Source organism: Pseudoliparis swirei, chromosome 5 (assembly GCF_029220125.1).
Source record: "Pseudoliparis swirei isolate HS2019 ecotype Mariana Trench chromosome 5, NWPU_hadal_v1, whole genome shotgun sequence".
NCBI lineage: Eukaryota > Metazoa > Chordata > Actinopteri > Perciformes > Liparidae > Pseudoliparis > Pseudoliparis swirei.
In genome coordinates, this window is record NC_079392.1 from 12,139,373 (window position 1) to 12,155,656 (window position 16,284).

General features: G+C 43.6%; 1 protein-coding gene across 2 annotated transcripts; it reads left to right on the forward strand.

The window, feature by feature from the left end:
• Positions 1-14,755: 14,755 nt before the first annotated feature.
• Positions 14,756-16,054, forward strand: LOC130194018 (uncharacterized). Of its 2 annotated transcripts, XR_008831771.1 has the most exons (3): positions 14,756-15,434; positions 15,704-15,778; positions 15,897-16,054. XR_008831771.1 is itself a non-coding variant. In XM_056414886.1 (2 exons), the coding sequence occupies exons 1-2, from the start codon at positions 14,821-14,823 to the stop codon at positions 15,774-15,776; spliced, it is 687 nt and encodes a 228-aa protein (XP_056270861.1). In that variant the 5' UTR covers positions 14,756-14,820; the 3' UTR covers positions 15,777-16,054. The 2 variants fall into 2 exon arrangements, 1 of the variants encoding a protein (XP_056270861.1); XM_056414886.1 differs by having other exon boundaries at positions 15,704-16,054.
• Positions 16,055-16,284: the final 230 nt, after the last annotated feature.

Consider the following 16,284-nt stretch of genomic DNA (forward strand, 5'->3'; position numbering starts at 1 on the left):
TCTGTAAAACATTGGAAACAGCAGTGGGATGGAGAAATATATTCAAATGAAGGGTCCTGCACCTCATGTGGCGTGGCGGTACTCTTTAAATAAAACTATTTTGAGAATATAAAAGAAATTCACAATGACAGAAGGCAGATTACAAGTCAAAGATTTCATTTTTGCTAATACCTGCTACCGTCTGATAAATGTGTATGCACCCAATGGTGAAAGTGAAAGTTTTTTCCAAAATCTCCCAAAATGGTGTGATGAAAAAACCTTTTTAATTGGGGACCTAAATGTGGTACTCACCGAAAAGAACCTTTCAAAAAATAATGCATATAGGAATGATACCAGTAGAACCACCTTAAAAGACATTTAAATCCAATATTATAGATGTGTGGAGGGTTCTCAATAGAAGTGGCACAGGTTTTTCCAGGAGACAAGCAGTTGAGGGGAAACTAAAACAATCCAGGATTGATTATCGTTTAGTTGCTTCTAGGGTGTTAAAAGAAATAAGAACATGTACATATTCTTTTAATTCATGGAGCGATCACGCTTTTATGACAGTAGGTGTAGGTGGCGAAGGGACCAAGAAGGGTGGGGGAATACGGTGTTTGAACATAAGCCATCTAGAAGATGAGGTGTCTAAAACACAAATAAATAAATATCTAAGAATGGTGCTACAAAGCATTGATTTTGTTGATGACATATGTGCCTACTGGGGAAAAGTAAAAGCAAAAATCAAACGGATTTGTATCCTTTCCAGCAAGAATAAAAACTGAGGCGAAACAAGAAGAGACAGATTTAAATGCCCTTCTACAAAAGGAGATGCAGAAATGTGAAGATAATTCCAACTACAGTAGTGACACATATGAGCTATATAAAACTAAGATAAATACAATTTAAAGAAAACGATGTAAGGGTGTAATAATCAGAAGCAGAGCAAAATATATAACTGAGGGAGAGAGATGTACAGCTTTTTTTCTGGGGTTAGCCAAAACAAATCTTCCCTCTACAGGCTGGAAAATTAAAAGAGAAAAAAATGGAGATAATGATTGCCATCCAGACCTATTCCCAAAATCCTTCCTGAACCTGCCTTTTTACATCGAGGACGGGGAGATCTATGAGAAGCTGGACAGTTGGGGGGTGATGGCAGCTTCGCAAATAAGACAACGGATGTGGCCGGGGACTCACAGACTTTAGTTACCTCCTGGACAAGGGAAACCGTGGAAACCTCCCGGAGCCAGACCCAGGAGGGGAGCTCGTTGGCGAGCATCTGGGGGCCGGGCCTTCCCCTATGGGGCCCAGTCAGGCTCAGCACGAAGAAGCAACATCGTGCAGCCACCCTGTGGACCCACCACCCGAAGGGACAAGCATCGGGGTCGGGTGCTAAGTAGACTGGGCGGGGGATGATTGGTAGGAACGGCTTGCCCGATCTGAACCCGAGCGGTGTTCTGTTATTGGACTTCTGTGATAGCCACGGTTTGTCCATAACGAACACCATGTTCGAACATAAGGTTGCTCATAAGTGTACTTGGTACCAAAACACCTTAGGCCGGAGATTGATGATCGACTTTGTAATCGTATCATCTGATCTGCGGCGTAAGTCTTGGACACTCGGGTGAAGAGTGGAGCAGAGCTGTCAACTGATCACCACCTGGTGTTGAGTTGGATTAGATGGCGGGGGAATCGGCGAGAAAGACCTGGCAAGCCCCAACGTGTAGTGCGGGTGAACTGGGAACGTCTGGTGGAGGACTCTGTCCGGAAGTTCTTCAACTCTCACCTCCGGATGAACTTCTCACACATCCCAAGGGAGGTTGGGGACTTGCAATCCAAGTGGACCATGTTCAAAGCCTCTATGGTGGAAGCGGCCGACAGGAGCTGTGGTCGGAAGGTCGTCGTGGCGGCAACCCAAGAACCCAGTGGTGGACACCGGGGGTCAGGGAAGCCGTCAACCTGAAGGAGGCCTTCCGGGCCTGGCTGGCCCAGGGGTCTCCTGAAGCAGCTGACAGGTACCGGCAGACCAGAAGGGCTGCAGCTGCGGTGGTCGCAGATGCAAAAACTCGGGCATGGGAGGAGGGGCTGCTGACCCGGACGGGGGACATCACCAGATGGTGGAACTCAAGAATGACACAAGCCGCGTGGCACTCAAAAGTTTGATGGTGGAGTCTAACTTATTGGATGCTTGGAGGGTCTACAATCCAAACATGAGGGGCTTCTCCAGGCGTCAGGTAGTGCAAGGGACCTTAAAACAGTCGAGGATTGACATTGCACTGGTGGCATCGGGCCTGTTCAAATTTGTACAGGGCATACAGTATACCTTCAACACGTGGAGCGACCATGCTCAGGTAGACTTTACCGATGGGGGAAATTATGACAAGAGGGGTAAAGGGTTATGGTGCTCGAATAATAGTCTTTTAGAGGATGAGCTTTACATAGAGAAAATTAGGGAGTTACTGGTTAATGTGGGGAGGGATATACATTTAGACCAAGTGGAATACTGGGAAGAAAAATTAAAAAACTTAGTTTGCACTTTAGTAGGAAGAAAAGGAAAGAGGAAAATAGTGAGGAGGATAGTTTAAATCGTTTACTTAGTCTAGAAATAGAGCAGCTGGAGTCAAACAACAGGCATAGTAGTGAGAACTATGAACTGTACAGGAACAAGTTGGCAGAAATCGAGAGGAGAAGATGCAGGGGGGCAGCGGTGAGAAGCAGGGCCCAGTTCCTCCTTGAGGGGGAGAGGAGCACTGCTTTTTTCCTAGGCTTGGAGAGAGCAACTCAGGAGAAGCAGAAATTTAGACATTTACAAAACGAGAATGGGACATTGACAGAGGGTAAAGTAGATTTGTTAGAGGCTGTGCACAAATACTACACAGAGCTATACAAGTGCAGAGAACCTGCAAGAGAACAAATCGTAAAAGTGGTCAGTCGAAACCACCCTGAGTACCGATGTACGTACTATGATGTAAATGTGACCTGGCGGGAGATTGAGATGGCGATCAAGACCATGAATAGAAATAAAAGTCCAGGGACGGACTAGATCACGGCAGAATTTGTCACACCGCGGGGAGGTTTGTCTTTTCTTGGGTTTTTGTCTCGTAACTTCCTGTTTTGTTTCCACCTGTTCCCCATTACCCTCATGTGCTTATAGTATGCACCTCCCCTTTGTCTTGTGCCAAGTGTTTCGTCCTCAGGCCACGTTTACACATAGCCGGGTATTTACAGAAACGAAGATTTCTGCCCCTCCGTTTTCAAAAATAACGTACACACACGGTCGTTTTCAAAAAAGTTTCTGTTTATATGAACGCGCATAAATACGCCCCGGGCGCCGTCATAACTATGCCAAACCTGTAGTCGGCAGTGTAACGAGAAGGATAAAGACATGCAAACCAATCAGAATTCTCAAGACTCGAGACATCCGAGGAGTATCCTCATGTCAAGGAGGAAATAACTCGGGCGCACCTGACAACGAAAATGAAGGCAGTCGACACTGGACGTAGGAGCCAGTGTTGCCAGGTCCTTGTTTTCCAGCGAATTGGGCTACTTTTGAAGTGTTGCCGCGGGTTGAATTTGTTGTCCGCTGGTTCGGGTAGACCTATTTTGCATGCAAATTACATGAATCTTTAAATAAAAATCCATATTTTAAATGAAATAATTTATTTATACACAAATCCTACCAAACTGACTCCAGATCAGCATGTACACACATGGACATTGGCCACGTACACATACACACACTTTAAAAGCAGTGTATATGGTTTGGCACGGGCATATTTTGAGTTCTGATATTGAGCTGGTACACAGACCTGGCAACCCTGGTAGGAGCGGCCAAACTAACTGTAAACATAAGACGCTCACATGACGTTAAGTATTTTTAGTCGCATACTGTGACGTTTGACAACCTAAAACTCCGTTTGACCTAGTTCACACGCAAACACAAAAACGGAGTTTTTAGAAATGATCGTTTTCCGTGATAAAACCTCCCTTTTTGTGTCAATGAAAGGCCAAAACGCATGAAAATATATGTGTTTTCCCATCGTGTAAACGGGGCCTGAGACACCCGGTACCTCGGAGCGCGCTGTCAGAGAGTTGCGCACCTGGCGACGAGGACGAGCCGGGCGCACACCTGAAGCCACTCTGCTCACGTTGTAAATAATATATATTACAGCCTAGCATAGCCTAGTATTGTTTGCATAAATGTTATGTGTAAAGTGGAAAATCACTGTGGAAGGTAAGAAGCTTCAGCAGGGCATTCCGGCGCCTGAACTGATCAAAGAAGATAAGTGACACACGAAAGAAACTTTATGCACCACGCTCACCCTAGGTTTGAATAGAACAAAGCAACACTCATGCTCGCATGAACAGGAGAGCCACAGAGACATTTACTGAGCGCAGATAAGATAAGGAACGGTCCAAGCTATGGCAATTATTATCCCAATTCACACACACACACGCTTTCTCTCTGACCCACACACACGTGTGAAGGGGCCCTTTTGATAAACGACCTTCTAGACGCAGCGCATTCCATCCCGGAAGAGATAAGATTATCTTAGAAAACACCCGAGCTCAGTGGAAGAAGCTTCAAAGAAAGCAACAAGTGAATCGTATCTTTCTCTTCCCACACTTTTTCACAACATATGCTGTCATTGGCGGGCTGAGAAGGACCAATGAATGAGCGACAGCGATGGAAGCAGAGGAACAAGAACCAATGAGAAGACACCGCCCTCTCTTCACTGGACCAATCAGATCTTTTCTTGATGACTATTTAAACCGTCGCGCCCTCTGCTAAAGCGCCTCTCTCTGGTCTGAATACTCTAGGTATCGGGCTGAGGGGGGTCCATGCATGATGTCTACTTGTATCCTGATTTCTGAATAAAACACTTGATAGAACCAAAGTAAAAGTCTACCGCTGTTTCTTTCAGTCAGAGCCGTCCGGTGGTGTTCCTGTCCTCAACATCAACAACGTCGTAGCTGCACCTCGTAGTTCGTTACACAGGGAGTTAAGTAGAATGACTGCCAGTAGCTCGCTGCGAGTTCGTTCCAGAAGCTCAAGAATTGAGATCGTACAACCCTGGAGTTTTTTGTGTCGGAGCTTTGTTTCGTGTGGATTAACTTTTTCCCGTGGATTATTCGAGAGTGAGTTTTTGTTTGCTTGTTTTCCACTGCCAATTAAGGAGGCAGTTTTCTTTAGTTTCTCGGAACTTTCCGCTCCCTTGGTTATTCAAATAAACTACGCTGTTTTTTTCGGCTAAACATTAACACTGTCTGTTGTCGTGCACTTGGGGTCGAAGACAAACCATAACAGTCCTTGTGCGTACACCAAAGCCTTTTGCCACAGCCAGTCACGGTTTCCTTGAATATTGCCACTCCACGTAAGTTGTTTCTGTTTCCTCCTTGAGAGTGATTTGTTTGTAATGTTTCTAGTTTAGCTTAGACTGACAGAAGGGGTGATTACGCTAATTTATAAAGGAAAAGGGGAGAGGGAGAATTTAGGGAATTATAGACCTATAAGTGTTTTAAATGTGGACTACAAAATTATAGCAAAGATACTGGCTTGTAGGTTAAAAGAAGTTATAGGAACTATTGTAGCAGAGACGCAAACTTACAGCATACCAGGGAGGAATATCAACGACAATATACTTACAATTAAGAACGCTGTTAGGATAATGAAAAGGGACGGAGGCTGTCTACTGGGCATCGACCTGGAGAAGGCTTTTGATAGAGTGGAACATAGGTTTTTATGGGAGGTTCTCGGGAAATTTGGTTTTGGGGAAAAATTTATAAAATGGGTTAAATTACTATATGCAAATGCGAAAAGCACAATTAAAGTGAATGGGTTCTTGACTGAACCGGTAGAACTGGGGAGGTCGATCCGGCAGGGATGTCCTCTGTCAGCCTTACTGTACAGCCTCGTGGCAGAGCCACTGGGACTGATGATAAATACAGACAATAATATAGTGGGAATTGAGACAAGTCGAGATCGGACAGTAAAAATTGTCCAATATGCAGATGACATAAATTTGTGTTTAAAAAGCAGTCGGTACATTGGGGCTGCGATGTCACATGTTGAAGAGTACGAGAGGGCGTCAGGTTCAAAAGTGAACAAATCAAAATCTGAAGTTATGGTGTTCAAAGAAGGCAGTATTAATGTAAATAAATGGGGATTTAAAGAGGTGAAAGGGGAAAGGAAGGTTTTAGGGGTTTTCATCGGGGAAAACCAGGATGATGCGAGGGATAAGAATTGGCATGAGGTGTCGTTCCCCAATACCCCCGATTTGATATTAAAGACAAAATACTTAAAACAGCTAAATTCAATTCAATTCAGTTTATTTGTATAGCCCAATTTCACAAATTACACATTTGTCTCGGAGTGCTTTACAATCTGTACACAGACATCCCTGCCCCAAAACCTCACATCGGACCAGGAAAAACTCCCAAATAACCCTTCAGGGGGGAAAAAAAGGGAAGAAACCTGCAGGAGAGCAACAGAGGAGGATCCCTCTCCTAGGATGGACAGATGCAATAGATGTAATGTGTACAGAAGGACAGATTTAGAGTTAAAATACATTCAATGAATATGACAGTGTATGAATAGTTCATAGTAGGCATATTCCACGATGGAGACCTCCACGATCCATCAGGCAGATGGCGGTGGGGAGGAGGAGTGGGCGGAGTCTCAACAGGACAGTGGCGTAGTCATGAGCAGGAATTCCACGACCCAGACGATCCATCAGGCAGATAGGATCTATGCCGTCTCATAGGGTCCGATGACCCCATGAGACGTAAAGTCAAAAGGACTTCCGGGGAGAAAGCAGAGTTAGTAACGTGTGATTGAGAGATGAAAATTCATCCTTAAGGAGAGAAAAAGAGGAGATAGGTACTCAGTGCATCCTAAAACGTCCCCGGCAGCTATAAGCCTATAGCAGCATATCAAGGGGCTGGACCAGGGCAAACCTGATTCAGCCCTAACTATAAGCTCTGTCAAAGAGGAAGGTCTTAAGTCTACTCTTAAACGAGGTGACTGTGTCTGCCTCCCGGACTGAAATTGGAAGCTGGTTCCATAAAGAGGAGCTTGATAACTAAAGGCTCTGGCTCCCATTCTACTTTTTAAGACTCTAGGAACTACAAGTAGTCCCGCATTTAGTGAGCGTAGCTCTCTAGTGGGGCAATATGGTACGACAAGCTCCTTAAGATATGATGGAGCATCACCAATCAAGGCTTTGTAGGTTAAGAGAAGAATTTTAAAAGTGATTCTTGATTTTACTGGGAGCCAGTGCAGAGCAGCTAGTGCAGGAGTGATGTGATCTCTTTTCTTAGTTTTAGTGAGAACACGAGCTGCAGCATTCTGGATCAACTGGAGGGACCTAAGAGATTTATTAGAGCAGCCTGCTAATAAGGAGTTGCAGTAATCCAGTCTCGAAGTAACGAACGCGTGAACCAATTTTTCTGCATCTTTTGAGACAAGATGTGCCTGATTTTTGAAATATTACGTAGATGAAAGAATGCAGTCCTTGAGATTTGCTTCACGTGGGAGTTAAAGGACAAGTCCCGATCAAAGATAACGCCAAGATTCTTTACAGTGGTGTTGGATGCCAGGGCAATGCCGTCTACAGAATCCACATCACCAGATAATTGATCTCTGAGGTGCTCAGGGCCGATTAAAATTACTTCGGTTTTGTCTGAGTTTAACATCAAGAAGTTGCAGGTCATCCATGTTTTATGTCTTTAAGACATGCTTGAATTTTACAGAGTTGGTTGCTCTCCTCTGGTTTTATCGATAAATATAGTTGAGTGTCATCTGCATAACAATGAAAGTTTATGGAGTGTTTCCTGATAATATTGCCCAAAGGAAGCATGTATAAGGTAAATAAAATTGGTCCAAGCACAGAACCTTGTGGAACTCCGTGATTAACGTTGGTGGTTATCGAGGCGTCATCGTTTACAAATACAAACTGAGATCGATCTGATAAATAGGATTTAAACCAAATTAGTGCCGTGCCTGAAATGCCAATCGACTGCTCCAGTCTCTGTAACAGGATGTCATGGTCAATGGTGTCGAATGCAGCACTAAGGTCTAACAAGACCAGGACAGAGAGGAGTCCTTTATCTGCTGCCATTAAGAGGTCATTTGTAATTTTCACCAGTGCCGTCTCGGTGCTGTGGTGTTTTCTAAATCCTGATTGAAATTTCTCAAATAAACTATTATGATGTAGAAAGTCGCACAACTGATTTGCGACCACTTTCTCAAGGATCTTGGAGAGGAAGGGAGGTTAGAGATCGGTCTGTAGTTAGCCAATACCTCTGGATCCAGAGTGGGCTTCTTCAGGAGAGGTTTAATAACAGCCACCTTGAAGGAGTGTGGTACGTGGCCTGTCAGCAGAGACACATTGATAATATCTAATAGAGAGCCGCCAATTAAAGGCAAAACGTCTTTAAGCAGCCTCGTCGGGATGGGGTCCAAGAGACAGGTAGACGTGTTAGAAGTAGAAACCGTTGAAGATAATTGGTCACGGTTGATGGGAGAAAAGCCATCCAAATATACACCAGGGCATACAGCGGTTTCCAAGGCCATTCCATTTGAGGACAGATTGGCACTGGTTAAGGGCAAGAGAATATTAATCTTGTCCCTAATAGTTAAAATCTTTTCATTAAAGAAGTTCATAAAGTCATTACCACTAAGGTTTATAGGAATGCTCGGCTCCACAGAGCTGTGACTGTCAGCCTGGCTACAGTGCTGAAGAGAAACCTGGGGTTGTTTTTATTTTTTTCTATTATTGATGAGTAATAGGCTGCTCTGGCATTACGGAGGGCCTTCTTATATGTTTTAAGACTATCTCGCCAAACTAAGCGGGATTCTTCGAGATTCATATGCGTTCAAGCTTTCGTGACGTTTGCTTCAGTTTGCGGGTCTGAGGGTTATACCAGGGAGCAAACCTCCTCTTCCTCACTGTCTTCTTCTTCAGAGGGCTATCGAGTCCAGTGTCATTCTCAGAGAGCCTATGGCACTGTCAACAAGATGATCAATCTGGGACGGACTAAAGTTAGACCAGGAGTCCTCTGTTATATTGAGACGTGGTATCGAATCAAATACAGAAGGAATCGCTTCTTTAATTTAGCTACAGCACTATCAGTTAGACATCTAGTGTAGAAACTTTTGACTAACGGAGTACACTCCGGTAGTATAAATTCAAAAGTTATGAGGTTGTGGTCTGACAGAAGAGGATTCTGTGGGAAGACGTTCAAATGCTCAATGTCAACGCCATAAGTAAGAACAAGATCAAGCGTGTGGCCAAAGCTGTGAGTGGGTTTCTGTACTCTCTGACAGAAGCCAATCGAGTCCAACAAGGAGATGAATGCAGCACTAAGGCAATCATTATCAACATCCACATGGATATTAAAATCTCCAACAATAATAACTTTATCGGTTTTAAGAACCAAACTTGATATGAATTCAGATATAAACTCTGAATATGGACCTGGTGGCCGGTACAGAATCACAAATCGAATTGGCTGTAGTGTTTTCCAGGTTGGATGTGAAAGACTAAGAACAAGGCTTTCAAATGAGGTGTAGTGTAATTTTGGTTGAGGATTAATTAATAGGCTCGATTCAAAGATGGCTGCTACTCCACCTCCTCGACCGGTGCCTCGAGGAATGTGAGTATTAATATGACTTGGAGGAGTCGATTCATTCAGGCAGACATATTCTTCATGGCTCAGCCAGGTTTCAGTTAGGCAACATAAATCAATGTGATTATCTGATATTAAATCATTCAGTAACACAGCTTTAGATGACAGAGATCGAATATTTAGGAGACCACATTTAATAGACCTATTTTGTTGCACTGCTGAAATAATTGTGTTAACTTGTATAAGGTTATTGTGTACGACCTCTTCTGCTTACTTTTGATTTATTTAATTGAAGTGGCCGTGGGACAGACACAGTCTCTACTCTAAAGTCAAGGGTGGGTAACTGCTCGAATGGAAGAGCAGAGAAGGGTGTTAAACTACAACTCTGCTCCCGGTTCCTGATCTGAACCCTGGGTTGTCATAGATTAAGTCCGGTGATCAACTTGGTCATATTCGCAGAAATGAGACGCTCCGTCCAACGTGGGATGAATGCCGCCTCCTCATCAGATCAGGTTTTCCCCAGAAAGTCTTCCAGTTGTCTACGTAGCCCACATTATTCGCTGGGCACCACCTCGACAGCCAGCGGTTGAAAGACGACATTCGGCTATACAATTCGTCTGTCTGCAAATTTGGGAGAGGGCCAGAGAAAATTACGGTGTCCGACAACGTCTTGGCATAAGCACACACCGATTCCACATTAATTTTAGTGACTTCCGACCGACGGGCTCGGGCGTCATTACCACTAAAAAGATCATATACGGAGGGAAAACGGTGGCGTTTGCACTGGAACACCCCACTGATGTAAAGAAGATCCTTAAGGAGGAACAAATACGCTTCCAGACACCATACCCTGCTAAGATGAGGATCCACTGGAAAAACAGCGCCTGCATCTACAACAACGCCACAGACACCACCGAGGACATGAGGAGGAGAGGCTACTCACTGGACCTGCCGCGGACGCCCGACATCAACTGGGCCCAGCAACTCACGTAAGGTGCTCACTGGAGCAGGAAGACCGGGAACACAACAGGCCAGAACCGAGAGACCCAAGGACCACAAACGCTTAAACATATTAACAATATACTACTGAGATTCAACAGGTATGGACAGTGTAATCTCACACACTAAACGGGTGTTTAAAATATGAAATACCTCCAAAGACGTATCCCCCATGCTGTATGAACTAATGAACTTGATATATTGACAACTCCGACCCCCTCCCCTCGATTTAATATATATATTTAATTAAATTTTGAACTTTTGCTTGATCTCTGGCTCCGCGATATAAGGACAGAGTACAAATGCCTGGGAGAAGCTCAATTGACTGTCTGACGCAAGAGCGAAAAGACACTTTGTTTTTTTGCAGAGAGGGAGCCCTACTTGAAGTAGGATTAATTCTCCACTAGTAGGATAGGATTGTGAAGATGACAGGCAGAGTAAGACCCTGAGGATGGAAGTAAATTGTACTTTTGTTAAGTTTTGTTTTGTTATTGTCAGTCACAACACTCGTGCATATGTTGCCAACATAAACAGATCAAACTGTTATTATGGGTTACAGTAGCTTTAGAGTAGCATCTTGGAACGTGAACGGTTTAAATAACCCGGTTAAGAGAAGCAGAGTATTGTCAAAAATGAGAAGGGAAAATGACCAAATTATATTTTTACAGGACACATTTATCCCAAGTAGAACACAAAAATTAAAAAAATGTGGCTGCAAGAACACATTTTAGTTCAATGAAAACCGTAAAAAAGAGTCGCCGCACACAACTCTTAATTTTGACTTGGTAATTAGGGACACTGAAGACCGATATGTCCTTGTACTCTAACTGATTTCTTCAGAATCACAAGGCACACTAATATGTGCAGGAGACTTTAACACAGTTATAAGTAATAAATGGGACACATCGAATAAGAGAAAAGTGTCCCCACCGTCTAAATTATTGAGAAGAGGTTTAGATGAGGGCTTACTTGATGTTTGGAGGGACCAACATCCAACTGAAAAAGACTATACTTTTTACTCGGTGCTCCATGCAGTTTTCTCAAAAATAGACTACATTTTTATGTTTCAAAATGACAGACATGGGATCCGGAGCTGTGATATAGGAACTAGAGATATCTCTGAACACTCACCAATATATTTAACACTACATTTGGATAGTAGACCAAAGAAAAGAATTTGGAGACTTAACACAAGTGTGCTTAATAATAAAGTGAAATCGGAAATTTAAACATTTATTGAACTGACAATGGGGAAGTGAATCCAACTATTTCATGGGACACCTTAAAAGCAGTGGCGGCTGGTGACATTTGTTTTGGGGGGGGCGCAGTCGGGTGACGCGGTTTAAATAGCACTCAACAATGAGAAGAAAAGAGGTTTTGAGTAGAATATTGTAAAAAAACAAAGCTTTATTTCAAGAAAACACCGTGCTCAACACTGTCCAATAACAACTATCAACACACTAACTTTGGGCATGAGAGGTTCAGAGCAGCTTTAAGAAACATTGGGTTGGGTTTCAGAGGTTTACAAAATAAAAGAGTTTCACCCTCACATGAAAGAGGTTCAGAGCAGAATAGAGTCAGAAAGAGATGCAGCACATGTTACATTGGGTGTTTGACAGAGTAGACCCCACTACGTGTAAAGAAAAGTAGCCCTCCTCTCTTTAAAGTTGGCAAACTTCTCAATAACTCTCTGGTTAAAGTCAATCATGTCTGTAACCAGCCTGTTTCATTATTCTTGAGGGAATGTGTCTGTTTTTCAGAACTCTTCGTTGTGTTTTCGATGCCAGTTCGGTCTCCTTCTGCTGCTCTGCTCTGCAAACAGGGTTAGCTTCAGGCTGTGAGCGAGTTAGCTTCATGCTGTTAGCTAGATAACTACGGCAAGATTCGTGCTTTACACTTGTCTGAAGCTCTTTAGATCCCTCACCCCGTTGTAGTCCAGAGAGTTTCAGTACCAGGACTTTGGAACAACAGACAGGAGATACTAAACAGCGCATTACTCACTGAGCCTCCAGCTGACCAGCTCCGGTTAGCAACCTGCTCCCGTAGCTCCGTGGAGCTCTCTGGCTGAGGGAACGATACCGGTCTCTTATTTGCCGAATAGTCCAGTCACGTGAAATAAAAAAACGATGTCATTGGCCAGGGCGCCCCAAGATTCACGTTTCATCCGCCAATGAGAAGCCGTCCTTGCCGAAACCACCGTGAAATGTTTGTTCTCTGCCGCACACACACGTTGGGCCGGCGCCCGTAAAATGGGGAGGGGCTTCTCTCAGTGAAGATGAGTGGCGATATATTATTTATGTAACATTTAACTTAAGTGGTTGTTGACAGGCTTACGGTCTCCCACACATTTAGCGCGTCAACACGGTATATTTGCTATTTAAATGATTTGGTATATAATGTTTTTTGACAGGATATATTATATATATATTTTTTCATCTCAACATTTTAAGAGGGGCGGCGCCCTAACGCTCTCTATGGACGCACCGCCACTGCTTAAAAGCAGTTATTAGGGTAAGTTATTAGCAGTGTTGTGCACGAACGCGTTCAATGAACGATCGTTCATGAACGCGCTCTTTTTTTGCCCGAACGGGAACTGAACGTTTCATTTTACCGATTGATGAACGTTTAGAGAACGCGTTCGTTCTGGTGCTCTTGAACGCCGCTCATTCATAGTTCATATTCGTTCACGAGGTTGCCAGATTTTCTCAGAACCCCCCAGGCGAAAACCAGTTAAAACTCACCGTAAACACGTCTGAAAATGTAGGATGAAAACAACCCAAACTGGCCACCCACTCTCATACCTGTCGCACTAACAAATACGTCATCAAATCGCGTCACATAGATGGAGTTAGCACGGATGAAAATGGATGAAGACAGCGCCTGCGACGCTTACGCGGCACGCCTATTTAAAAGACTTTTATACAAAAATCGGAACTGACCCAGACAACAAAAACGTAACGTTTGCTTGTAAACAATGCCCGCCTGGTTTACAGAAGAGAGTGAGGACATCGACGTCATCCACAGCAAACCTCAAGCGGCACATTGAGCTAAAGCACCCGGCTAGCCTAGCAAGGTACGTGCGTGTTTATAAAAAAAACACAACAGCAACTGCGAGCCAGAGCAGTTCTAATGTCCCCACACAGATGGCATTAACCGCATTCAGTAGCGGCTCCGGTTTCTGTGTCACCCAACCGCAGCTGGACAACTTGGTGATGCAGTATATTATCGGAGACCTGCAGCCTTTGAGCAAAGTTGAGCGGCCAGCTTTCATCAACTTAATTAAGGGGTTGCAGCCATCCAAAAGGTGCCATCAAGAAAAAAAGTACAGACACTGTTGAACAAGAAATATAAAGAAAACATATGTGAACTTAAGGCTAAACTCTCTGACGTCGAAGTTGTGTGCACAACAGCAGATTGCTGGTCAGCTGTGAATAAATCATTCATGGGCATCACTATCCACTGGTTAAACAAATATGATGTTTCTGAGAGACACTCTGCAGTACTGGCATGCCGGCGGATTAAAGGAGCACATACACATGATGTATTGGCAAAAGTATTGTCAGATGTCAACAAAGAATTTAAAATACACAACAAGGTTGTGTGTACAGTAACAGACAATGCTGCAAATTTTGTCAAGGCGTTCAACTGTTTTGGGATGGATGTTGTTCATGACACTGAAGAGCCAGAGACTGTTGGAAGTGAAGATAGTGAACCAGAGTCAGCTGCTGCTGCTGCCAGTGAGAGCTCAGACGAAGATGACCAGATGGAGCCTGAGCCTCTCTCAGATCTGAATCATCCTTCTCACCACCCTCACAGACGGTGCATGGCCCACACCCTGAATCTAGTGGCCAAAGATACCGAAAGGTAACTGAAAACGCTACAAAGCAATGTCAAGGGCTGTTTTTGCGAAAGCATCTGCTCTGTGGAACAGGGTTAAGCGGAGTCCAAAGGCTTCTGATACTGTGGAGGAAAAGATTGGGATTGGCTTTGTTGTGCCAAATGACACAAGATGGAACTCTGTATTTCTGGCCATGGAGCGACTGTCTCGCATTGCAACATTAACTACGAAGGCAGAAATGAATGTGGCTGTCACCTCTGCAAATGATGCAACTCCCCTACATGAAGAGCTGATCCTGCACACTGAGTGATGAGTTTGGCTTTCGTCGATTCTCACCAGATGAAGTCAACTTCATACACAATTTTGTAGATGTGATGAGGCCTTTGGCACTCGCACTGAACATCCTCCAAGCAGAGAAGAACATCTATCTTGGGTACCTGGCTCCAACCATTGTACAACTGCAATGTCATATGAATGACCTGTTGGATGAGAGCATGAAACCCACTGCTGCAGAAGGTCTCATTACATGCCGTCCCCTTATAAAGAGCATCTTGCAGTCACTGAGCACAAGGCTGGCAGGTCTTCTCGAGAAGAGGGAGCACATACTGTCTGCTATGCTGATGCCAAGATTCAAGGGAGACTGGGTCCAAGATGAGGAGAAAAGGATACAGTACAGATTGATGCTGAAACGAGAATTTCAAAGCTTCCACTCTGATGACTCCGATGCAAGAGACTCAGGTCAATCCCCATCCAGTGGTGAAAGTGACAAGAAAGATCCTGCAGTTTCATTCTTTACGTTTAACAAACACGCTCTGCAGGTTTCTCGGAAAACTGAAGTGGACACTTATTTGGATGCCCCAACCACAGATGGGTTGGACGAATACATGACATTTCCAAAACTGAAAAGGCTGTTCCTAAAATACAACACTGCACTGCCCTCAAGTGCACCAGTAGAGCGGCTCTTCAGCATCGGTGGTCAAATATTCAGGTAGGGATGAACTGTGATTATATTCCATAATTACTATGCTTTAGTAATAATAATAACAGTAAATATCCATCCTCAGTCAGTCATTGTTCTGTCTTGGTGATATCATTCTAAAGCTTATGCAGCAAATAGTAATTGTGGTTTTCAATATAAAATGTCAGCCAAATTATTGTAGTGATTGCATCAGTACACAATTCCTTTAATACATATTACTGTTACTATTTTTGCCACAATAATGATGATGTTAAAAATTCTTATTTAATCTCATTCAGACCCAGGAGAAACCGGCTGGGAGATGCAAACTTTGAGAGGCAGCTGATCTTGAATGCTAACAAAAAGATTTGAAGGTATTTGTTGTGACCTGTTTTTTGGGCTATAGAAGTACAATGTATTGCCAATGGAGATGTGTATATGGATGTGCAGAGGCTAGCTGCATACAAATAACAGCCTTTCTTGTTTTTGCAGGAAGAAAGAAACCGCAGATCCACCATTGCTTTCTTTAGGTCACTTTTCAGTATAACTGAAATGGAATTTGGAAAATGATTTGAAATGAAAAAACATTTGCATCTTAAAGGACTATAGTCTTGTTTTTGTTTTCATAATAAAGACCATTCAAGCAGCAAGTTTTTCCTCACGTTTTTGAGAATATACAGTAGGGCTGAAAGCTGCAGGTGCCATTAATGTGGACTGAATGGGTGGCAACAAAGCGTTAGGGAAATGACAGTATTTTGAGGGCTGTCGCTTCAATGCTAATATAAACCCTGGTTAGATAAGGATTCAAAATTGGATACGAATATGAATCTGACACATAGTTTCAATGTTAAAACTGATAAACAATAATTGCTGTCTGTGG

What these genes read in the sequence shown, in the direction of transcription:
- LOC130194018 (XM_056414886.1), top strand. Translation starts at nt 14,821, where the DNA reads ATGAGGCCTTTGGCACTCGCACTGAACATCCTCCAAGCAGAGAAGAAC. An exon ending in ATCGGTGGTCAAATATTCAG is followed by an intron (nt 15,435 to 15,703) that starts GTAGGGATGAAC and finishes AATCTCATTCAG; the next exon opens with ACCCAGGAGAAACCGGCTGG.